The sequence below is a fragment of the Ranitomeya imitator genome, chromosome 6, assembly GCF_032444005.1.
Source record: "Ranitomeya imitator isolate aRanImi1 chromosome 6, aRanImi1.pri, whole genome shotgun sequence".
Classification (NCBI taxonomy): Eukaryota; Metazoa; Chordata; class Amphibia; order Anura; family Dendrobatidae; genus Ranitomeya; species Ranitomeya imitator.
The window spans coordinates 396139456-396166578 of NC_091287.1; the positions used below are offsets into that span (position 1 = coordinate 396139456).

At 42.1% G+C, this 27123-nt stretch overlaps 1 protein-coding gene across 1 annotated transcript in view; it reads left to right on the forward strand.

The window, feature by feature from the left end:
* Positions 1 to 27123, forward strand: part of COLEC12 (collectin subfamily member 12) — a 258654-nt gene that overhangs the window by 19065 nt on the left and 212466 nt on the right. The window contains exon 2 of the mRNA XM_069731164.1: positions 20633 to 20683. Coding sequence (XP_069587265.1) covers positions 20633 to 20683 — 51 coding nt within the window. The remainder of the gene's footprint in view (positions 1 to 20632; positions 20684 to 27123) is intronic.

Below are 27123 nucleotides of genomic sequence, written 5' to 3' on the forward strand. Positions count from 1 at the left end.
TACATCTCACAATTTTGGACTTTTCAGAGTCCGTCAAATCTCTCTTCTGACCCATTTTGGCAACGGAAAGGAAATTGCCTAATAATTAAGCACACGCTATATAGGGTTTTGATGTCATTAGACAACACTCCTCCTCTTTACAGAGATGCACATCACCTGATTTACTTAATTGGTAGTTGGCTCTCAAGCCTGAACAGCTTGGAGAAGGACAACATGTATAAAAAGTATCATGTGATCAAAATACAACTTGCCTAATAATTCTGCACACAGTGGATATAGTGGCTTGCAAAACATTCATCCCTTTGGCATTTTTAATGTTTTTTTCAGTTCATGTAAAGACCATGCCTACAACTGTGAACACTTGGTTTTCTTTTTATTGTGAAGTAAACAACAAATAGGACAAAATAACTGAAGACTTCAGTGTGCATAACGATTCACCCCCTTAAAGGTTTTTTGTAGTTGATGATGAGGTTTGCACACATGTTAGGAGGAGTTTTGGTCCACACCTCTTTGCAGATCATCTCTGAATCATTAAGATTTTGAGGCTGTTGTTTGGCAACCCAGAACTTCAACTTCCTCACTAAGTTTTCTATGGGATTAAGGTGTGGAGACTGGCTAGGCCACTCCATGACTTTAATGTTCTTTATATTGAGCCACACCTTTGTTGCCTTGGCTATATGTTTTGGGTCGTTGTCTTCCTGGAAGTGGAGCGCCCCCAGTAGGGCAGTGGGGTACTCAGATCCGGGCCCTTCGGTTCTCAAGGGGGATGTCATGTGTTATGACCTGGTGGTTAAGAGGCCACACTGATATGACCTGGTGGCTAAAACGCAACATGGAGCGAGCTCTGAGAAGGTGGTATCTCTAATGACCGCAGTCCCTAATCCTAACAACAACACTAGAAATAGCCGTGGGATGTTCCTGACTCTCCCTAGACACCTCTTCACAGCCTAAGAAATAACTACCCCTAAAGAAGGAAATAGAACGCTATCTTGCCTCAGAGAAAACCACCAAAAGGAAAGATAGCCCCCCACAAATATTGACTGTGAATGGAGAGGGAAATGACGTACTCAGAAATGAAATCAGAATTCAGCAAAGGAGGCCAATACTAAACTAGATAGACAGAGAGAAAAGGATACTGTGCGGTCAGTATAAAAAACTACAAAATCCACGCAGAGTTTACAAAAATGAACTCCACACCGACTCACGGTGTGGAGGGGCAAATCTGCTTTCCCAGAGCTTCCAGCTAGCCTGAATAAGACATAGTAACAAGCTGGACAAAAAGAAACATATTTGCAAAGCAATAGAGTCCAAACAAATGGACAAACAAAAACTAGCAAAAACTTATCTTTTGCAGACAAGGACTGGCCATATGAAAATTCCAAGGAGAGAACCAAATCCAACCAAGAACATTGACAGCAGGCATGGACTAAAGCCCAGAGCAGGTTTAAATAACAAACCCAGGCAAGGCGATTAGTGAAGGCAGCTGCTCCAGCTACCTAAAGGAGCAGCAGTTCCACTCGAAACCACCAGAGGGAGCCCAAGGGCAGAACTCACCAAAATACCATTAGCAACCACAGGACGGAGCTCCAGAACGGAATTCACAGCAGTCATGGTGGCTGACCCGGTCTGTGGCCCTAGGGGACATCTGTTAATAAATGGGGGGAAAAGGTCTTTAAAGGGATAGTGTTCGTGACGCCACCTGTGGTATTCGGTCATCAGGTCCCCTGGTCCATGTTTTCCACTTCCGTCCTATTTTCAGATTACTATCCCTTTAAAACACTTTTTTTTTTGCTTCCAACCTCCTAAGGATAAAGCTAAGGTTGGGCAATACAATAAAACAGTCCGTAAAGCAGCCGCACATTGTCTGTTTTATTTATTTTTTTACACAAAGGAGTCTTAGTCCCATAATCCAGCAGGGGGTGCACAAATGTGAGCAAATTAACTTGGATGGGGGAAAAAAAAATTCAACTTTTCAACTGCAGCCGCACTGACCACTCTACCAACCTCGGCTCTATTTGGCTCAAACCGATCCTCGGTTATGCAGGGACTTCTGCCCTCAGGGACGCGGAACAGTCCCATATTCCTCACTTTGCAGGTGCAACTAGCACAACTCTTCCTTAAAGAGGCAGTCCTTAATTGATGTCCTTGCGGCTAGCATACTGTGACGCTCCGTGCCCCTGCACGTACACAAAAGTAGTTCTGGAGGAGGACCCACGGGTTGTAGACTCTCCACTTTCTCTCCGGATCCGGCTATCCACCACTGGGCTCAGTGGCTGTACCGCACTGTCATGTTGTGGTCTAGGCCTCTCATCTGGTTGCTTGGTCTCCAAGGCTGTTGCCTGTGAGAAAGCATAATCCAGCTTTCCAGCGACCATTAGTTGCGGCTGAGCCTGCGCCCGCTCACGTTTCTTAACAGGCCACCACTTCCACGCGACCCAAGCCACCATGGTAGCTGTTGCTGGTGTGCTCAATCAGTGGCAGTGCCGTGTCTTGCAATGGCGCCGTCCAGCTCCACACATGGTTTTCTTCTTCTGGACCCCACCCGGGTCAGGGCCCAGCCGCCTCTGGTTGATCCACCAGTTCAGCATCGCACTCCTCCCACTCTTCAGGGATCTGCTGCAATGGGTCAGGTTTCTTCTTCTTTCACCAAGCTGACAGGGGGCAGACAACGCTATAAAGGGGATGCACCCTAGGCTCAGGCCACTGTCTCAGCCAGATGGATTCTCCACTTAGGACGTCCACGATAGGCAGAGCTATTGCCAAGCTCCGTGCTACCATTCGCCATTTTAAAGTCTCACGGCCGCCATCTTCACCATGCTGGAGGTTCCTCCATTCTCTATACATGAGGAATCTTGATCCTGCCAACTACACCAAGCTGTAACGGGGGCCAGGGTGATAGTCATGGCGAGGGGCTGCTGTTCTGGCACACCCTGGTGCCCCGCTGCATTAACAAAGTGTACTATCTCTGGTGTGTGTGTGCAAGATATTTCACTCACATGGGAATCATAGACCTCCTCACTTGCAGGGTCCTGGTCTTCTGCAGCAACACACAATAACCATCAGAGTCCAAGTTCAGTTCAAACATAACAACTTTATTAGCTCATCCAGTTTAGATACAGACACCGCACAGCAATCTTCATACAGGATGACAATTTTTCCCCTGAATTGTTCCTGGTTCTTCCTGTCACAATTTGTTTCCGTACTGTATCCTTCGGTACCGCAGCTCCCTGAGTAGCCAGACTAGCTTGCTCCTGGTGCTCCTCGTCCATTTTCCCCATCCTGGGCAAAAGTAAAGGATGCCGCTGCCAATCCTTGTCAGACCATAGTTCTTGGATGTCATGGAAGTGTTCCATAAGCCTAGCCACTGTTTCTCTAATGCTGCCCAAATCTGCTTGTGCCCGCGTGTCTGTCCACTCGTAGGGCCTGGATTGAAGAGCCTCTGTCATAACACAGCTCCAGTCAATCACCTCACTGTTCCTCTTTCTATCCAACACTACTAACATTCTCTTCACCCTTTCTCTAGCTCCACCCACTAGCTAACATCCTATTGGTTAACTATTTCTTATCTTAATTCAATCTAATGCTTCCCACTGCTTAAGTCCTATATTAACCCTTACTAACACTGAACCTTACTATATCTCTCTATCTCTATCCCTCTAACCCATAAGATATATAATTTACACAAAACATGAACATTTTGCACAATAAAACAATATCACATTATATGACACTTTATACGCAACACATACCAAATTTTATTAAGAAGATGCGCACAGGGATGCAGGGCACAAAATTAGCCCCCAGCACACCCCCTACAGCCATACAGTATATGAGCTCCCACATTGTATGATGGTCCCCAAACTGTATAGTGACCCTCTCATTAGTTCCCACTCTGAAGTTCAGTGCATGTGCTGGCGCTAGGGCATCACCCTGCTGTTCTATAGACCGCAGGCTTAAAGTGACCTGTGGTCTGCAAAATGGAGAGCAGTAGTGCAGGGAGAACATGTCATCATGCTCTACTGCAGAGCTTAAAGGGAATCTTACATGTTAGGTGCCGGGGAGCGATGAAGACGCAGGAGGGCGGCATCACAAGAAGATGGGAGGGACCGAACCTGGACCTGCGACACCCATCGGACCGGACCGCACCAGACCGCCACCCTGGGTGAGTATAATAAAACTTTTTTCTTCACTTGCAGGTCGAACCGGGGGCTTATCTACAGCATTATAGAAGGCTGTAGATAAGCCCTGAAAGGCGGTGGCCGCATCTTATAGCGGCAAAATCTACTGACAGGTCCCCTTTAATATTTACCAATGTCTCCTGAGTCACCCTATGTACAGTAATCATGGCCCCAGCATCGCTGATGTGAGCAGGGGATGATGATTCTCGCAGCTTCTCCCAATTATCTTCTATTGAGAGAAGTCAAACTTATCTAGTCGACACGTACAAATAGCAAACGTGGTCGCATGACCACCTGATCGCACCAGTGGTATTGGGGTCTCATGACGGTAGATGCACCCTATCATGATTTGGTATTCTGTAGTCTCACAGTGAGACATTTATCCTAAGCCTTTAATAACTTTCTAATAATGATAAATTGCTTATTATGAAATGATTAAATAGAATGCAGCCTGTGGTTACTGTATTGTTATAATTGTTAGGAGGCAGACAGACAAACGTATTTCTCATAACGTATCACATCGCAATCCTCATACTGACCTTTGGCTCTCCTGAGAGCGTGACAGCTGCATAGTAATCTGTCACACTGTCATGCTCATGTCAGGAGAGGTGTCGGGCCAGTCCATGCACTGCGATGCGATCCTCTCATGAGTTATATGGCCGTCTATCCATGCCCTTATGCTAATACTTATATATTTAAATATTAACCTATTACTAAAGTATTAATGCTATTAACTTGTTATACTTGTTATGCTAATTTTTTATAAAAGACCCAGATCGCAAGAAAAAAAAGCCCCCCTATCTCCCCATATCCAGCCCCCCAGATGGCAACTATTACATGTGATGGAGTGCTTATAATCTCATATCAAAACAGTATAATAATCAGCCCCCCCCAGCTCCCTGTCCCCCCTCCCCCACCCCAATACCTATAATACACCACAAGACCCCATCCTCACATTCTCCCCCAGTGCCTGCCCCCTCCCCTATCCCAAAAAGCACAATACCCCCATCCTCTCACAATCTCCCCCAGAGCCCTGTCCTCCTCCCCCACCCCAACACCCACAATACCCCATCCTCTTACATTCACTCCTCAGTGCCCTGTCCTCCCTCCTCACAATACCCCCATCGTCTCACATTCACCCCCCAGTGCTGTCTCCAACCTGCACTTCAGCCACCACAATACCCCCATCCTATCACATTCACCACACAGTGACCATGACATGCCTACATTGAATTAATCTAATAAATCCCATCCCCACTTACCAATGAAGTTTGAAGGCAGTTAGGCAGGAACAGGAAGTGTCCAGTGAAAGGCAAGGTGGGCACTAGGACCCAGAGTGCCTGAGCCAATCAGTTTCTTGCTGTGCAACATCTTATTTCACCTGCTGCCAGCCTGGAAGAAGCTCTTGGAGCCATACTGCACCGTACTGCATGGACTGAGGGTCTGCAACTGACCACTGTCCAGAATCTGTCAGACAGGGGAGCAAGCATTGTGCTGATCTTCCTGACACCTAAGACAGGGCCTCATGCTAAAAGTGGCTGTGGCTCCCGGTGGGCCTCTTCATTTGACGGGGAGCGGAGCAATGGCCCCCTCTGCCCCCCCAGCTACTGTACTTAAGGTACCCTCCTTTGTAGGGAAGTGCCTGAGCAATGTCTGTACCCACTAGTCTGATGTCTGTTCCTGAACCATTATGTCTGAACCTGAACCTGTTCCTAAAGGTACCTTCACACATAACGATATCGTAAACGATATCGTTGCAACGTCACGCTTTTTTGTGACGTAGCAACGATCTCGCTAACGATCTCCTTATGTGTGACAGCGACCAACGATCAGGCCCTTGCTGGGAGATCGTTGGTCGTGGGGAATGATCAGGACCTTTTTTTGGTCGCTGATCACCCACTGTCATCGCTGGATCGGCATGTGTGACGCCGATCCAGCGATGTGTTCACGTGTAACCAGGGTAAACATCGGGTTACTAAGCACAGGGTCGCGCTTAGTAACCCGATATTTACCCTGGTTACCATTGTAAAAGTAAAAAAAAAAAAAAACAGTACATACTCACATTCCGATGTCTGTCACGTCCCCCGCCGTCAGCTTCCCGGTGACGTCACCGCTGTGCTCTGCTTTACGGCCGGCGATGACACAGTCAGTGCAGGGAAGCTGACGGCGGGGGACGTGACAGACATCGGAATGTAAGTATGTAGTGTTTTTTTTTTTTAACTCTTATAATGGTAACCAGGGTAAATATCGGGTTACTAAGCGTGGCCCTGCGCTTGGTAACCCGATGTTTACCCTGGTTACCCGGGGACTTCGGCATCATTGAAGACAGTTTCAACGATGCCGAAGTCTTTCCCCGGATCGTTGGTCGCTGGAGAGAGCTGTCTGTGTGACAGCTCCCCAGCGACCACACAACGACTTACCAACGATCACGGCCAGGTTGTATCGCTGGTCATGATCGTTGGTAAGTCGTTTAGTGTAACGGTACCTAAAGCTCAACATGCCAGAACTTGATTCAGAGTCCAGAATCCATCTTGTCTGAACTTGCACACACATCCTCTGGTAGTGTTCTCGTCTAAACCCTGAGTCCGCATCCTGTTATGTCTGAACCTGATCCTTCACTGTCTGAACCAGTTCTGATAATCATTCTACTCGTGATTCTGAATCCTGTTCTGCCAGTGACTCCAAGTCCATGTCTATGATCCTGATCCTTGTGGTCAGCTGCCCTGGATTGATACCTGGCAGCTACCTGCAGCTCAAGCCTAACTCCACCATCAGGTGCTCTTGTGAAAACCAGGTAGCCACTTAGTCATGCTTCTCCAGGTTAAGCCCGGCCTGTGGCGCAGCGGTTCCATGATCCACTAGGGTGACAGTGATCTCATAGACCTAATGGAAAACAGAAGAACTAGTTTAGTAGAAGTGCAAAATGAGCAATTGTTAAGTCCACAATGCTATACAATATGATTATCGCAATATATTAAGAGGATAAAAATTTTGATTAGAGTGCTTCTTTAACTGGATCAAGCTTTCGTCAGTGATATGCTCATACATGTGTCAGAGAGGAATGTGAGTAATCTCAGTAGAGCCTTGACTACAAGGAACCCTCCCAAGCCCAGACCTCACCACTAGTGAAACCCAGGTGACTAAACACATGCAATATTTAGTTAACTAGAAAATTATAAGCTTGAGTCACTTTTGGCAAAGAGGGCATGTATAACTGAACCATTTTTACAGAGGCACTGCTGAGGTGAAAAGTTGAGAATCATGTTGCTGCTTTCTTTCGTAATTTCACAAATGTCCTGCTCCCTGTAGTATCACACATGTAAGCAGAGGAAGGCCAGCGGCACAGCTCATTCTGAGGACAGAATGGGAATTTGTTTTTCTTACTAGACGTAAATGATGTGTTGAGCTTTTCATTCTGGCGGAATTAAATCTGAGAGATTGCACAATCTCTGCCTGCAATGTGAAACCTTTTGCTCTACAAAATACTTGTCAGTTTTAGGACTAAGTGAAATGGACTATAATGTGTTGTTTTTACAGCCTGAGGTTTATGAATTATATTGGTAAAGATTTTCGACTTTTTTTAACAACTTCCCTTTGGCTAAACCAATATATTTTAGTGAGTAAACAATAATTCAACGAAAATTAAAGAATAGGTTTCACTCTGGAATTAGATGGGCTCAATTTCAGGTGTGAACCTAAAAACCTTCCTCTGATCAACTCATTCGCCCTATCTCCTGATGTATTTTATATTATTGTACTACATGAATATTTCCCCAAAATAATACATGCATATGTCATTATTGTTATTTTGGTAATTTATAATAATAAAGACAAATCCCAAATGTAAAAATATTGGTTTAATTAATTGCAAATTAAAATCTTATTTGCTACTAATGTAATGTTTTGCATGAGTCCTGTGACTTTTCTGCTGGAACAGGTTTCTAAATTAGTAATCAGATTAATATCTATATATATAATTGCCTAAGGGGTACTTCCGTCTGTTTCTAACTTCCGTCTGTCTGTAACGGAAATCCTGGGTCGACCAATCAGCGATATTGAGGTGGGATTAAACACCGTTTCACTTTTTACTGTTGATGCTGCCTATGCTGCATCAATAGTAAAAACATAGAATGTTAAAAATAATAAAAAAAAAAAACAAACATTATATTCTCACCTTCCGAAGTCCGCCTCAGCTTTTCTCGCTCCTCGCGCTCCGGTCCCTAGAATGCATTGTGGCAATGCCCCGAGATCACGTGGCGGTCTTGCGAGACCGCTACATGATCACGGCTTATTGCTGCTAGGCATTACTGGGAACGGAGCGTCGCGAGGAGCATCGGTAAAGGCCTCGGCTGAATCCAGGGGCCGACGGAAGGTGAGGATATAACTATTTTTTATTTTAATTGTTTTTTTTAACAGGGATATGGTACCCACATTGCTATATACTATGCGGGCTGTGTTATATTTTGCGTGGGCTGTGCTATATACTATGTGCCTGTGCTACATTCTACGTAGGCTGTGCAATATACTATGTGGCTGTGTTATATACTGTGTGGGCTGTGTTGAATGATAACTATTTGTTAGTCTAGGCAGCAGACTCTATATTGTGGTACATGGAGTCCATAAAGATCTATGTTACAAACTATAGTGCCTCCCTGATGTACTGTATTCTTTTTCAGAAGCAAAAATCGTTCAGAAACAGAAAGTGATGGAATATGCCACATCATTTTCTAGTTATTTATGTACAGTATGGAACTATAGTAGGCTATGTACGATACATTACGGATCTGTACAATATAGGTTTGTAATACTAATGAGTGGATTGTTTAAAATTCTAATTTGTTTATGTGGATTTTGTAGAAATTTGATTTCCTGTGAAGCTATTCATAGTAAACTGGATGTTCCTTATTATACTCTGGGGTCACTCCAGACCCAGAGTATAATAACTTTAAGATGTAAAAAAACAAAAAAAAATCCAATACTTACCTTATCGCTCACCTATCCAGTCCTCCTGTTGCTCGTTAGCACTGATCCAGTCCTCGACGGTCTTTTAGAAGTTGCATGCCTCATCTGCCGTTTCTTCATTAAAGGCCGTCACCAGACCTCAGTCATCACTGTGCGTGGTAAGGTCATAAAATCTTGATATCATCATGTGCTGCAACTTTATAATGCACAGTGTTCACTAAAATGGTGGCAGAGTAATTTATTCTTTGTGATCACAAATCCAAATGGTAAATTGTTTGAATTCGAGTGGAACCAGAAATTTCAGGAAATTCAACTAAAACTTGATGGTCCGCGAATCGATTTGCTCATCTCTAGTCTGTAATAAAGCTTTGTGTCTGAGGTCTCAGTAATTGCAATGAGGACATAATGCCTAAAATGAGTATACACAAGTAGGAGTAAGTGCAAGTTGTTATAGTTTGCCACATTTTACACCAGCTTCACCATTTTACGTATTTACATACAATGATGAGTAAAGGTACCGTCACACTCAGCGACGCTGCAGCGATATAGACAACGAGCCGACCTAAACTAGATCGCTGGAGCGTCGCTGTTTAGGTCGCTGTAGAGACGTCAAACACAGCAACTCCAGAACGATGAAGGAGCGATCCAGTGACGTAACGGCGACTCACTTATCGTTCTCGCTGGTTGTTAGCTCCATGTAAAACGTTGCTGGCGTCGTTGCTTTTGATGTCAAACATGATGATACATGCCGACCTGGCGACGAAATAAAGTTCTGGACTTCTAGCTCCGACCAGCGATGGCACAGCGGGATCCAGATCGCTGCTGCGTGTCAAACACAACGAGATCGCTATCCAGGACACTGCAACGTCACGGATTGTTGTCATTCTCATTGCAAAGTTGCTGAGTGTGACGGTACCTTTAGGCAATGTTCACATCTTTGGCTCCTGTTTATAATGGATGGCACAGTGCTCCATGTCATTGTCCAGGGTTGAGATATAGCCAATTCTCCTAGGAGCAGCTAAACCAGTTGTTGAAATCAGAGCTGGTTTGCCAAACCTAAAAAAACAGTGCCCCAATGACTAATACAGTCCCATTGTAGCTGTTAATGTATGCTGTCTGGTTTATCTTCCACCCAACTCACGACTGCTGCCTTTTGGTCCATTCAGTTAAACAACTAGACAGTGGTGCACCCATTAGAAAGTTAATAATGCAGAAATCTGCAACAAACATACCATTTGCCAATTCTTGCCTTTTTCAGGACCTAAACTCAAGATAAAAACATAATAGGCAAATACTCTGCAGTAAATTAATAAGCAGCAATAGTGCAAGAAAATAATATAGGTTGCTTAGTTAACATAATTTTGATTAAAAAACTAAAAGCCATCCCACCACGTCATGGTGACCCTATTCGGGATGGTCCTAAACTCTAATATTAAAACCTAACCATTTGTCAAGTGACGTGTGTGGATAAAGACAGGGAAGGACTGAAACCCGGCTAATGGACATGCAGCATGTGGAACCACATGAATATAATATCCAGCTGAAAAAAAAGGCAGGCCACACCTTTATAGGCACTGAATGCAAAATGACTGATATAGAAAACCTAGAGAGATGAACTGTAATATAAGTTGGTGTGCATGCAGAATGTAAGCGCATGTTCACAGTGGTCACTAAACAGACAAAAACCTAAGATAAAAGCATAATAAGCAAATACCCTGCAGTACATAAGTGAACAGCAATAGTGCATGAAAATAACATTCTGTGGCGGCTAGTTAATATAATTTTGATAAAAAAATGTAAAAGCCATCCCATCACTTCACAGTGACCCTATTTTGGCATGGTCCCAACCTCTAATTTTGAAACCTTACCATTTGTCAAATGATGTGTGTGTGGATAAGGTCAGAGGAGGACTGAAACCTGGCTAGTGGACATGCACTCATTGCATATAAAGGTGTGGCCTGCCTTTTCTTTGAGCTTGAGATTACATTCATGTGGTTCCCCATTGCTGTGTGTCCACTAGCAGGGTATTTGCTTATCATGTTTTTATTTTGGATTTTTGTCTTTTTAGTGGCCAGTGTGAACATGTTGCATGAACATGTTGCATGAACAATTTATATTCCAGTTCATCTCTTCAGGTTTTCTTTTTCAGGACCTGTAAAACTGTGGGATTTGGCAAAAAAAGTATCACTGTGTACAGCCAGCTTTAGTTTGTTGTGCACACCTTGCCAAACACTGTACATATTCAATGTACTATTGTGTATTGTAATTAGGGTAATTAAACTCCACATTGTACTCACACACAAAAACCGAGTAATGTCAAGTTTGACATGCAAAATGTCGTGGGGTTACCACAACGGAGCAGAGCCAGAGGACTCCAGCATCTGGTGGCTCTTACTCCGCCTCTGAGAAGAAGCACTTCTCTAGTGTATTACACGTGTTTATTCTACCAGCAGAACAGGTGTTAATCGGCCATGTTGAAAATTTCAGCATTCAGCTGTGCTCGGTTAGCTACTCATTTTCCCTATAAAATCTTGGCTCGATTACCAAGTCCTTATCTGAGTTAGGCTAGGTTCACATTGCGTACGCATACATTAAATGGACTGCGCTGATGCAAGTGCCGACTTTGCACAGCGCTAGCGCAGATGGAGCATCTGCTAGCTCCATCTGCGCTAGCGGTGACGGACCCAGAAACGCTGCAGCCCGCGTCTCGGGTCCGTCACTCAATGTCGGACGCATCGCTAGCGCGCGCTAGAGATGCGTCCGACATTGCATTCAATGGCGCCGTTAACGGACTACGTTACACCGCATTATGCTGCGGTGTAACGTAGTCCGTTAAATGGAGACACTGAACGCAATGTGAACCTAGCCTTAGCTATTGCTGCAAGACATAGAAGTGGGAGAAGTTGGTTTTGTGAAGGAGTGCTGAAGGAGTCTTTTAGTGACTGTTGTCTGGTTTGTACGCTTGGTAATTCCTTATCCTTCCTTCTTTTGTTTTCTTCACCCTCCCTACACACCCGGGTGAATACCTTTGTTTTACAGCTCTGGCAAAAATTAAGAGACCACTGCAAAATGTTAAATTTGTCTGATTTTTCTCTTTACAGGTCTATTTTTGAGTAAAATGTAAATTGTTCTTTTATTCTATAAACTTCTGACAACAACAAGGCAAACAGGATCATGGGGTGCATTAAGAGAGGTCTGGATACACATGATGAGAGCATTATACTGCCTCTGTACAAATCCCTAGTTAGACCGCACATGGAGTACTGTGTCCAGTTTTGGGCACCGGTGCTCAGGAAGGATATAATGGAACTAGAGAGAGTACAAAGGAGGGCAACAAAATTAATAAAGGGGATGGGAGAACTACAATACCCAGATAGATTAGCGAAATTAGGATTATTTAGTCTAGAAAAAAGACGACTGAGGGGCGATCTAATAACCATGTATAAGTATATAAGTGGACAATACAAATATCTCGCTGAGGATCTGTTTATACCAAGGAAGGTGATGGGCACAAGGGGGCATTCTTTGCGTCTGGAGGAGAAAAGGTTTTTCCACCAACATAGAAGAGGATTCTTTACTGTTAGGGCGGTGAGAATCTGGAATTGCTTGCCTGAGGAGGTGGTGATGGCGAACTCAGTCGAGGGGTTCAAGAGAGGCCTTGATGTCTTCCTGGAGCAGAACAATATTGTATCATACAATTATTAGGTTCTGTAGAAGGACGTAGATCTGGGAATTTATTATGATGGAATATAGGCTGAACTGGATGGACAAATGTCTTTTTTCGGCCTTACTAACTATGTTACTATGTTACTATGTAACATGTCTCCGAATTTCCAAGCAATAAGTTTTGTACTTTTTTTCTGAAAAGGTGAAATGGTGAAAAAATTAAAAAAAAAAACAGTGCTGAAAGCAGTTTTTTTTTTAAATTTTGACCATTTCTCCTTTTCAGAAAAAAAATATAAAATTTATTTTCTTACCTCAAATAATGCAAAGAAAACAAGTTCATAATCATTTAAAAGCAACAATATTAATGTTTTAACTCAGGAATAGTTCAGAAATTAATATTTTGTGGAATAACCATGATTTTTAATCACAGCTTTCATGTGTCTTGACATGCTTTCCACCAGTCTTTCACACTGCTTCTGGCGCAAAAATGTAAGCAGATTTTCTTTGTATGATGGCTTGTGACTATCCATCATCCTCTTGATTACATTCCAGCGGTTTTCAATGGGGTTCAGGTCTGGAGATTGGGCTGCCCATGACAGGGTTTTGATGTGGTGGTCTCTTAATATTTTTCAGAGCTGAATGTGAGTGTATATTTTGTGTTTGTGTGGAGTTTTAAGTTTACCTTTGTCTTTGTTACACTGTCTGTCGGGCTGGTGTACTGCAGTGCACAGTAGTGCACCCTCTTCCCTGCTTAGAGGAAGGAGACAGACGAAGGGCCAAGCTAGGAGATAGGGCAAGCGCGGAGGCCCCGGCATCTTGGCCATCTGAAGTATCCCGAGGAACAGGTCGAGCTGGCGCGCCCCCTATTTTTAGGGCCAGCTAAGGTGCCCCTGGTCCCAGGTCACTCGCCAGTCGAATCGCCACACAAAATCTCATATATCTCAACCTAATACTGTAAAACAGACAGTGTTCCTTTATTGCTATGTTCACTAATATCCATCAACTTGGAAACACTAGCATATTATTTTCAATTTAACAGGCTTGGCCACATGTTTTTTCTCCTCGTTTGAGTCCTCTTAGGACTTAAATTTCAAAGTTGTAACATCTTTTGGTATTTGCTGACAAAAAATTAAACCATACTTTCCACTGGTCTTTTTCCTGAGGGCTTTGACTAAGAAAGATATGCAATTGATTTCAATGGCAAGAATGCAATGAATTTAAAGGGGTTGTCTGGTCTTCTTATAAAAGTCTAGCACATAACACACAAAACAGCATCAAATTGCTGTGACCGCCAGTGCCGCGCCGTGCGCTTTCACAGCGCTTTCCTTACCCAAGCCTGGGTGGTTAGTGGCGTCCGCCAGAGCGGCACCGCACGCTCTCTTGTGCATCTAAATAATTATTATTTCGTTCACTCTGACACCCCAGTTGCGGTGTCGAGCGCAAGAGGTCTAGATGAACTCTAATCCAGAGTCTTGGGATAAAGTTCTGTGACTCCTTGCTTGCGCTCTTTTGTGCGGTACTGCGGTCCTGTGACGCAACAGGGTTCGCTTTCTTCATACAGGGTGAAGTTAACCCGTGTGTGAATCCATTTTGTACCGCCATATAGTACGTTACGTCATTCTTCAGCAGGTTCCATCTCTGCACGGTGGACCCTGGGCTGCGAACGCACCTTATTCTATCTATATAATTATTTGGTGCGTTCTGCTAGCCCTGACAGTATATACAAGGAATAGCAAGGACAATCCTTGGCTTTTTCTTCTCTATTACATGACAGATGTTTGCGCATAATGGTTTCAGATGGCAGCATATTACTTATAAAGGACATTACATATGCATAACAGATTACAACGGGGGCCTCCATCTTCGCGGTACAGAGCCAAACAAGTCAATGTGTTATGCTATAGTCACTGCTCCTTAACTGCACTCTTGTGAATGGTGTAAGGGAGGTCTTTCGAGCTACCACCTTAAGGACTTGCCCTAGCCTGGCTGATCTAGTATTCTTTCTCTGCTGATCTCCAGGTCTGGCTAACATTGAGGCTTGCTTTTAACTTCTCTTGCATATGTACCCCAATTTGCCTGCTATGAGGAAAACTGCTGCCACAGTTGAATTGCTTGCATTGATGTGCTTCCTTGCAGATCTGTTTCTTCACAAACACCCAGTGATGAACAGTACTTTCTGAGGTGCCCTTTCTTCTCTCTATCTCTCTCTAGACTTTCATAAAAATTCAAGAACTAACCACTAGTGCCTCTCTACTCCTCCCCAACTATCGGCCGGCCCTACAGTTAACCCTGTTAACCCTGACTAACAGGAAACTGCAGCCTTCATGAGGGTAAAACACACAATAAAATACAATTTATACACGATAAAACAACAGGGGTCTTCAGAGACGGTGATATGTCATATTTTCCACTTTTGCACAGTCACTCCATGTTACTGAAGACTTCTGAGTCCTGACAGCATGCAGTGCGCACGCTGTCAGGATTCACTGGTATTGTTAGTGGGAGCGAACGATCACGTGACTGCAAGTATGTGATTTACACACTTCTGGCCACATTCCCATTAGACTTGTCTGGCTTCTCTCAATGCAAGTTAATTGAGAGAAGCCAAGCACATCCAGTTGGCATAAGACCATATGTCTGCAAATCGCATGCTTGCGGTCATGTAAACACTCACTCTCACTGACAATTCTGGTAAAACCAGAAAGTGTGCATGTCAGGAATTAGAAGTCTATAGTCAACAGAATAATTGCAGACGTTTATCAGAAAACCGGACAACCTCTTTAAATTAAATGTATTATTCTATTACTTAATATTTATTAAGTTAACTGGGTAAGTGTAGTTTCCTGTTTATGCAGTAACATGATATGGTCTATATTGTCTATCCTCTTACTTTAAGGCTAGGGTCACATCAGCGTATATTCTGTCAACCAAGAAAATCGGGCCGATTATGCTAATCAAATTCTGATTAGAGTTTGATCAACGTGTGATCATAGTGTCAGACGATTTTCTCGGATGAGGAAAAAAAGATGGAGAAAAAAATGTCAAATCTTTTAAATCTTAATTAAATCTTTTTAAATATTTAAAAATATTGTAATCAATAACTCACTGAATACAAGAAGAATTTCCAAAATTTTGAGAAGGCTGAGTTTCCTAAAACATTTTTTAATCCGTAATATGAAAGTCAGATTAATATAGCTTTCAGTTTTACGCAAATTAGTTCATTCAAAAATGAGTGCACCCCACATCAAAAACTACTACAGAGCCAAGTGTTCTAGGCATGAAATGAACAAGTTGACAACATATTGCGACATCTATCTTTTTCCATTCTTCAAGATCGGCCTGTTTTAGATCCTGGATGCTGGATGGAAAGTGATGCCGAACTTGTTTCTTCAGAATTCCCCATAAATGTTCGATTGGATTCAAATCAAGAAACATATTTGGCCATTGAATCACTTTCACCCTGTTCTTTTTCAGAAATACAAAAGATGTGTGATTTGGATCATTGTCAAGCTGGAAAAGTGTATGTCTACCAAGGGTATAGAGTGATGGTAGCATCTTCTCTTTCAATATAAAGCAGTACATCTTTGAATTTATGATACCATGAATTAAATGTAGCTCCCCAACATCAGGAGTACTCATATAGACTCACGTAATGTCACTGACACCACCATGTTTTACTGTAGGTACCATGTATTTAGAAAAAATAATTTTAAACATAATATAATATCCAAATATAAAGTTAAATTGTTAGGTTGCTCACTGGGGTTTTTACTTGTTTACCTCTGGATCAATGAATTTTGAATTTACATGCTGAACAAACATTTTTGTTTTCTGAATCTAAAGAACTATGGAAATATGGGATATTTCATAACATTTGCATTAGCAATGCATAAATATTGAAATTACAACATGGGTTCGATGAATGACAGGAATGATGACTGAGAATAAAATAAAACATTTCATTAAATAAACAATTCCTGAAACATGAAGCAAAACTTGTGCATCCGAGCTAATTCCCTGACACCTTAACCGCTGCTGATGTGGAGTAGTATAGCTGTGTGTGTGGGAGTGAAATAATATCTCATAGCCACGGCAAAGCCAAGAATATAGATGAATTTCAAAGTTTAATTTGGAAGAAATCTGGGAGCTAGTGAAAGGTGTTTTACATAACGCTGGCAAGAGATAAGTGTTTTGTGAGCCATATATTTGGATACAAGTGATATTTTGCTATAGTTGAATCTAGTTAAATTCAGCAGAGTGTTTTTGTGGTACAAGATGTTAGAAACACATCAAGAGATTTATGAAAAAAATGCACCAGGATTTTGTCAACAATTTCTCTGAAGAATGGAGTACATAATGGTGCCAAATTTATTATTTGTTTTAGACTCTTTTTACACTTACCTTTAAAAGTTTCAAAAATAGTCTAGAAAATGGCAAGTTACTAAATGGAGTCCAAAAATGCAGTAAATTTTATTAACTGATTTTAGACTACCCATAGACTTTGAATGCCCAGGCAATCAGAACTTCACTTTGCACCGACGTTCTAAAACGTAGCACAAGATCATGCAGCTACTGCATTGGGGAACTGGCCGTCCGATGCAGCCGCACTCCGCATAGAGACAGTAGAGATGGTTTATTATTAATTCTGCCTTCCTGACCAAGTGCAATAAACATAGTATAGGAAGCACTTCCAGCAGTGCTTCATGCGATTGATGGGTGTTGAGATTGAGCAGGATCACAGTTTTTGCAGTTGCTAAGGCCTCTTTCACACTTCAGTTATTTGGCGTCAGTCAAAAACCGCCATTTTCCTCAAATAACGGATCCGTCATTTTTTTTGACGGATCCGTTATTTTCCCATAGACTTGCATTAGTGACGGATTGTGACGGATGGTCGTCCGTTCCATCCGCCATGCGACGGATCCGTCGACATTTGGCGGACGTTTTCTGAAAATAGACGGACATTGGAACGTTTTTTGTCAACGCCGAAATGGCGGATCGCGACGGATCCGTTGCGTCCGCCATTCCATAGAATGGGCGCCTATGGGCGACGGATCCGCCGCAACCGTTTTTTCGGCGGATCCGTCGCCCCAATCCGTTTTTTCAATTGCGCATGCTCCAAAAAGTAGATACTTCTCCCAGACAACCCCCAAGTAACGGATCCGTCAAAAAAACGGATCCGTTAGAACCGTTTTCGCAACAATTGTGACGGATCCGTCAATCCGTCACTATGTCGGTAGTGACTGACGCCAAAAGACTGAAGTGTGAAAGAGGCCTAAGACGCTACTGGTTTCCAGAATCCAACTGGTCACCGCTGACACGTGAATTACATCTTGCGCGCTCTCTATATTTGGGTTATGCACAAAAAGTGTCCCCTTGGTTACATAGTCCATGTCCCACACTTCTCAGTGGACACTTAGGCTACTTTCACACTGGCGTTTTTTGCCAGACGTCGCAATGCATCGTTTATGGCAAAAAACACATCCTGCAAAGTTGTTTGCAGGATGCGTTTTTGCCCCATAGATTAACATTAGCGACGCATTGCGACGCTTTGCCACACGTCGCAACCATCGTGTGACGGTTGCGCCGTGTTGTGGCGGACCGCATCGTTTATGGCAAAAAACACATCCTGCAAAGTTGTTTGCAGGATGCGTTTTTGCCCCATAAATTAACATTAGCGACGCATTGCGATGCTTTGCCACACGTCGCAACCATCGTGTGACGGTTGCGCCGTGTTGTGGCGGACCGCCGGGAGCAAAAAACGTTACATGTAATGTTTTTTGCTCCTAACGGACCGCTTTTTCTGACCGCACATGCATGGCCGGAACTCCGCCCCCACCTCCCCGCACCTTACAATGGGGCGGCGGATGTGCCGGAGAAATGCATCCGCTGCACCCGTTGTGCAGTGCGTCAAACGCTAGCGTCGGAATCTCTGCCCGACGCATTGCGACGGGGAGATTCCAACGCTAGTGTGAAAGTAGCCTTAGTAACACTTAAGGCACAGCACACAGTTTAAAGGGTTTTTCAGTGCTATAAAGCTGATGGCTTATTCTTAGCAATACTGTAGCTGTTTGTTGGGCAGTGGCACTCGTAGAGCATTCAGTGTCGACAGTGCTGGATTTTGCAGCTTCATTATGCTCAGTGGGAGACTGCAGAGCCGTTTCACTTGAGGATACATATTTGCCTCCCAGCTTCTTCATTTAGGAGATTAAAGATGGAAGCCATGCAAATTTCCTGAGTTTTGTTCATGTTCATAAATATCCATTTATTATATTAATTTCCTTTGTCACTGGGCGCCAGGTTAAAATATATTGGATTTAAATTACGACCTAATTTCCTGGATGTTCTCTAACTTATTCTTTCATGTCCTGGGTTCACATTTTTAGCATTCTATAGCTCCAGATGAATTCCTATAGTAAAGCTGCTGTCTATGTCTTCTATCTTCTTGTATTTGGCTTTTTATCTGAGTATCCAAAGCTATCATGAATTATTGTACGGTCAAATGCCTATCCCAGGAAAAGCTAGGAATGGCCTGAGATATCATTACGAATGGCGAAATAGGAGGTTTCTTCTTATTCTTTATCTTTGAATCAACTTGAATGTGTCTTTTAGGGAGTAACTTCTAATGGCAGCTCATGTAGATATTTCAGATGGCATCTACAGAATTAGAACTTATAAAGATACCAGTAGAGATGATTGTTAATTAGAATTTGACGTTTATATAGCTAGTGTAAGGGGACCAATGTTTATTATTAAGTTATTAATTATGTAACTTGCGATTTTTTTTAGCTTTTGCCCTTTCCTTTTAACCACCCTGTCTTCCAAGAGACATACTGATCACGAATTTACCATAGATTGTGAGTCCCAATGGATGTAGTCAAGATAAAATTTACAAAGCGGTCTATTTCGGACATAAAGATGTAAAACAGTTTTGATTTCTTTTTGAATGGGGAACAAGGGAGGGATTTAAACTTTTATATATTTTTGTGTTTAAATATTTTTTAAAAACACTTTTACCTTATATTTTAGTTCCCCTAAGAGATATAAACATGTGATAATTTGCTTGCTTATGCTGCAAAAAGTAATACTAGTGTATACCAGTATTTAGTATAATTACAGTTCTCCTATGAAGACCAGCTTGGTAACCCATTGTCTTCTCACGATCACATCACTAGGTGGGCCAATGGGAGCCATTGTGTGAGTGAACTAGCAATCACACCATTTAAATGGTACTCTTACTGACTGGCAATGACAATTAAATGGTTAACAGCAGCAATCGTAGCTTGCTTTGGCCGCTGACATTACAGACAGATGCCGGCTATGTAACACTGCGCCTGAACTGGCAATGACAATTAAATGGTTAACAGCAGCAATCGTAGCTTGCTTTGGCCGCTGACGTTACAGACAGATGCCGGCTATGTAACACTGCGCCTGAACTGGCAATGACAATTAAATGGTTAACAGCAGCAGTCGTAGCTTGCTTTGGCCGCTGACGTTACAGACAGATGCCGGCTATGTAACACTGCGCCTGAACTGGCAATGACAATTAAATGGTTAACAGCAGCAGTCGTAGCTTGCTTTGGCCGCTGACGTTACAGACAGATGCCGGCTATGTAACACTGCGCCTAAACTCACTCCATAAATCTCCTAGTCACCTGTGACGAAAATGTACATCATAGGTCATTAATTGGTTAATGGGTTATTCTCAGCTGGGCCACTTATTACCTATCCAATACGCAATGTTTTGCCTTCCTTTGCATGACAGCTGACAAATGGACATTACTGAATATTACTTCATGATTTTAAAACACTGTTTTCTTTTTTTACAGACGATTTTGCAGAAGAGGATGAGGTACAGTCCTTTGGATATAAAAGATTTGGTAAGTCCATGCATTTTCTTTAAAATGATCATCACGTACTATTTTTACCTGTAATCTGGTGGCGATCTAACTAAATCAAAGAAAAAACATGACACTGAGCTGAAAACCCATCTATGCAACCCATGAGTCAAGTCAACATATCTTCACTACAAAAGTAGAATTGTGTTGGAAAAGACATAGACCCACATGCTGTATATGTTTAACCAATAGTTAAATGTTACATCCAAGATTCATATCTTACTCTGGTGGGGAATTTGTCTCCCAGTAATATAGGCTGGATGCGAGCTCTGTGTGTATTCAGCGTGGTGGTGTCTTCCTTAGCTCAGATATCAGCACAGCTTCTATCCTGTACTTATTTCCTCTTCATCTGCTTTCCTCTTTGCCTATAGCCTGCTATTTCTACCCTCCCTGAGACTGTAGAAATGAATCACTTTTCACACTGGAGATCTCTGAACAACACCCCTCCCCCCTCACCTACTGCTATCTCATTTTAAATATTTTCCTTTTAAATCTTTTAAAATGTAAGGGGACTGCAGAGAGAGTCATCAGAACTGAGGAGGAGCTCATCCTTCAGATCCCTCAACTAGATAAAGAAATTACAGATGCTCTGCGGAAACAAAATGGTAGAACATGTATAAAGAAAACTAATTAGAAAGTTGTATAGCTTTGTATTTAGTAAGCAAAGGAACACTATAAAAATGTGTGCAAAGTTCTACATGACAACAACTCTATGAAGGGAATAGTTAGGAGCTTTTACACATCTACTAGTTAAATAAAGTATTTTGTATTGGCAACGATACTGACAATGGTGTGTACAGGCTGTGTCCTATTGGCACACTATCATCATCCTAAAATAAATTACTAGGACTTCTTTATTCTGAAAGCCTACTTATACTTGATTTTCTGTCCAGGCAGGATAAATTCCATTTAGGATAAGTATTGTTAATGGTCTTGGGCTTCACCGTGAAAACTTGAATATACACATGTACAGCATTCTAAATATAATTTATAACACATTTGCCATCTGTACTTATATCATCATCCTTAGGAGAATCTAATTATAAGTCCTCTGGATTAATCCTTGCTGATGTGAAGATCATTACCTCTTTATCAAGGCCAGATTTCCAGGGAAAGAAATTCAATTCCATAAAGTACCATACATACTAGTCGTCTTTAAGAGGACTACCCCTCTGACAGACAGCTTTAAGTGTAATTTTCGTGAGTCATCTAAAAAAGATTAAAATGTACATCATTTTTTCAATGTATCTATAGTAATTTTTTATGCTCATAACCAGTAAAAATTACTTTTGGTGTATATACTAGTCTAAAATGTGCAGCTGATGTCCAGATTTTCATGCTTTGTAACACTACTAACTTTTATTTTATTAGGTTCTTCTTCATTAGCATTCAGTTAGCACAATAGGTGCTGGAATTCTCTTTCCATTACTTGTCAGCATGCGTTTTGTGTGCCACCGTCCAATAGCTTGCAGGCTTTGAACTGAAAGCCCACCTCTTTGTTTGGCCTGTATGCAGTTTGACATAAAAGATAGCAGGAGAATACAGATAAATAACCCTTTCACGTCCTGTAATCTGGCTCGGCATCTCTATAACCACAGACAGATAACACTTGACAACAGGCAGAGGACAGAAAATGAGATAGACGAGGTTCTCCATGTGGCCAGAACGTTGGAGTTATTTTTTCGTTATTTTTGGGGGAAATGAAAGTTTCATTTTGGATAAATAAAGTCTCATTAGATGAGACTACGATTATGGGTATATCATTGGTCTACATTGCGATGCACTCATATACCAATGTCTGGCCTGTGATGATTGTATGCTATGCTTATTTTAGTGGTTTCATGACCTGTCTGCCTGATACTACGTGCATGGTTCTTCCAAACACACTGATAATGATATATGTGTCGGGGGAACTGAAATGCTAAATATTTACCGGAATTTGTACCATATGTAATACTTTGGAAGATCGCGGCATTCTGAAACTGCGATGCTTAAGTCTTGTCTTCTTATGGGAGAGTAAGTCAAACACACAAACTGCTGATCTCACATACTGCGAGAGTCTATTTAATCTGGCTTTCACTTCTGAATTACAGGCAGCTGGAAACATTTGTTGGTCACTTTTTGGCATAATTTCCTCTGACCAAATATCCTCTACGGAGTTCAGCAAAAGAGTTTATTGTTCAGTCTACAGTCTATTTAAAAACATCTTTGAGAAATAGAATGCCACATAAAAATGTAAATTATTTATACTCTGTCACTGGTCTTGGCTGAAATTCTCCAGATTTTCAGTCCTTTTGGTAGAATTATGACAAAATTAGTATTGATGTTGTACTTGGCTAATTTCCCAACCTTTCAGGTGGGGCAGCTTTGGGTTTTTTCATATTTCCTGAAATAGAGGATGAAAATGTCTGGGACACTGTCGGCTGCTCTTCTTAATACAGAAAGTAGATCCTGAAACACCAAGGTGCTCCCCGTGATGATAAATGTGGATTGTGTAAATAGAGTTAATGTAACACTGCGTGCACATATGCAGGTTTTTGTCAGGTTCTTCTTTTATATTTTGCTTTTATTTAAAAAAAAAAGAAGAGAGAAGTAGTATCTGTCATTTATACATTCTCTTCTACATTTATTATCCACAAATAGTTTTGGCTTCAAAAACTGCAGGAATTAACACCTGCAATTCAGAACTAGTACCTGCAGTTTTCATTCTTGTACTTAGACCAGCTTCAGTAAATAGTCAATTTTTCATTAAAAAAAGCAGAAGAGTTTTAATTTGTATTAGCATCCGAAAGCCATTAGTATGTCATCCATATACACTGCTCAAAAAATAAAGAGAACACTTAAACAACAGAATATAACTCCAAGTAAATCAAACTTCTGTGAAATCAAACTGTCCACTTAGCAAGCAACAATGTTTGACAATCAATTTCACATGCTGTTGTGCAAATGGAATAAACAACAGATGAAATTATTGGCAATTATCAAGACACACTCAATAAAGGAGTGGTTCTGCAGGTGGGGACCACAGACCACATCTCAGTACCAATACTTTCTGGCTGATGTTTTGGTCACTTTTGAATGCTGGTTGTGCTTTCACACTCGTGGTAGCATGGGATGGACTCTACAACCCACACAAGTGGCTCAGGTGGTGCACCTCATCCAGGATGGCACATCAATGCGAGCTGTGGCAAGAAGGTTTGCTGTGTCTGTCAGCATAGTGTCCAGAGGATGGAGGCGCTGCCAGGAGACAGGCCAGTACACCAGGAGACGTGGAGGGGGCCGTAGGAGGGCAACAACCCAGCAGCAGGACCACTACCTCAGCCTTTGTGCAAGGAGGAACAGGAGGAGCACTGCCAGAGCCCTGCAAAATGACCTCCAGCAGGCCACAAATGTGCATGTGTATGCACAGATGGCTAGAAACCAACTCCAAGAAGATGGTCTGAGTGCCCGACCTCCACAGATGGGGGTTGTGCTCACAGTCCTACACCGTACAGGATGCTTGGCATTTGCCACAGAACACCAGGATTGGCAAATTCGCCACTGGTGCCCTGTGCTCTTCACAAATGAAAGCAGGTTCACACTGAGTACATGTGACAGACATGACAGAGTCTGTGGAGAGCGATCTGCGGCCTGCAACATCCTTCATCATGACTGGTTTGGCAGTGGGTCAGTAATGGTGTGGGGTGGCATTTCTTTGGAGGGCCGCACAGCCCTCCATGTGCTTGCCAGAGGTAGCCTGGCTGCCATTAAGTACCAAGATGAGATCCTCAGACCCTTTGTGAGACCATAAGCTGGTGCGGTGGCGTTGGGTTCCCCTAATGAAGGACAATGCCAGACCTAATGTGGCTGGAGTGTGTCAGCAGTTTCTGCTAGATAAAGACATTGAAGCTATGGACTGGCCCACCCATTCCCCAGACCTGAATCCGATTGAACACTTCTGGGACATCATGTCTCGCACCATCCACCAGCGTCACCTTGCACCACAGACTGTCCAGGAGCTGGCAGATGCTTTAGTCCAGATCCCTCAGGAGACCACCCACCGCCTCATCAGGAGCATAACCAGGCATTTAAGGAAGGTCATACAGGCACTTGGAGGCCACACACACTACTGAGCATCATTTCCTTGTCTTGAGGCATTTCCACTGAAGTTGGATTAGCCTGTAACTTCATTTTCCACTTTGATTTTGAGCATCATTCCAACTCCAGACCTCCGTGGGATTTTAGTTGTGATTTATGTTGATCATTTTTAGGTTTTATTGTTCTCAAGACATTCCACTATGTAATGAATAAAGATTTACAACTGGAATATTTCATTCAGTGATATCTAGGATGTGGGATTTTAGTGTTCCCTTTATTTTTTGAGCAGTGTATAATAATTGCAATGAATCCATAAAAGAAAATTGATGCCTTAAGGGTAGCATCTACATGACATGGGCAAATCTGATCCAAAAAATGGATAACCCTAGTGCATGCAGCGATGTGAATAGGCCAAGCATTGGTCCACTGAATGCATTGGTCAGTATATGAATAAGCTTTTCACCCAGAGGCCTCATCCAGTTGTTCTTTTTTTTCTCTCATATATGTGAAGGACAAAAAATAAATTTGTCAGTTTTTCTCATATGTAAAAAAAAACCTGATGGAGAGTTCCCCAGCTTCTCTCCTCCAGTTGAGAAATGGACAGCATTAGCGGTGCATCAATGTGCTTTTAAAGTTTTTTTTTATAGACCCATAGACTATCATTGGCGAGTTTGATTCATAATTTGAATGAAAATCAGATGTTTCCATTTATCTTTTTGCACCCAGTCCACAGAAAATCACCCACATGTGGACAGCCGCATAGATTATAATGGCAGTATAAGAAACAAGAAAAAAAGAACCAAGGAAGTATTTATGGCAAAATATAAATACACTTTATTAAATGGAAACCGCATAAAATAACATATATTGACACAAACATAAACAGGATGACAAAGAACCACAAACCCTAGTGACAAATGATTGATATCAAGCAATAGTGCAGTAATGAGATGTACATGCTACCAAAGGAGGGGCAGGGATACTCAATCAATCAGGTTTGTCACAGGTCAATCTTATATGTAATGCTATAAAGGTAGTTGTCATGTTAGACACATAAAGCATATATTATTAAAGTGCCTGTACATAGTTAAATGATTAAGGCAGATATTGCAGCGTTATCCATGTTAGATCAGATGGTAGGCACTAGGGAATAAAGCAAAACTCCATCGTGCATTTTGCATTCAATGTGTTACTGCTTCCTCAGGGGGATAGATTATAATGGGTATGTGCTATACTAGTAAAAACCATTGATAAGAATGCATACTTGAAAAACGGATGTCTGAATGAGGCCTTAAAGGCTTGTTAAAGGGTCAAAATTGACTGTTAGGATTGCTACTTCCAATACGTGGCACTAGAGTTCTAGTCCTCTTCCTCTCTGAAGAGACAATTTGCATATTTCCCAGAGGAGCATTGCGGCTTTAAGTCTCCTCACCTCGACATGCTTAACATGTCACTCTCCGCAAGGAGAAACGATACTTCTTGGATCCCGGTCAGACGCCTCTCATTCAGCCCAACCAGATCTCCACTTTGCACTGACGAGGGGCAGTACCCCGAAACAGTCTCTGCAAATTGAGATTCTGGTTTGGCTTTTATCCTAAGTCATGTGACAAGGCTCGTTAAAGGGTTGACATTGACTGTTAGGATTGCTACTTCCAATAGGTGGCACTAGAGTTCTAGTCCTCTTCCTCTCTGAAGAGACAATTTGAATAAAAAAATCAAAAGATTTGTAACTATAAATAAATATTTGAATGAAAAAAATATATATAAACAATAAAAGTACACATTTTTGGTATCACCACGTCTGCAATGACCTGACCTATAAATACTGTCTCACTAGTTAACCCCTTTAGTGAACACCATAAAAAATAAATAAAATCAAGGCAAAAAACAACGCTTTATTATCATACCGCCGAACAAAAAGTGGAGTAACACGCGATCAAAAAGACGGATATAAATAAACATGGTACCGCTGAAAACGTCATCTTGTCCCACACAAAAACAAGCCGCCATACAGCTCCATTGGCGGAAAAATAAAACGTAATAGCTCTCAGAATAAAGTGATGCAAAAATTATTATCTTTAATATAAATATAAAATAGTTTTTATTGTGCAAAAGCGCTAAAACATAAAAAAAAGATATAAATGAGGTATCGCTGTAATCATACTAACTCAAAAAACAAAACTGCCTTATCAATTTTACCACACACGGAATGGCATAACCACCCCCCCCCCCAAAAAAAAAATCCTGAATTGCTGTTTTTTGTTCATTCTTCCTCCCAAAAATCGGAAAGCGATCAAAAAAATGTCATGTGCCCAAAAATGGTACCAATAGAAACGTCAACTCGT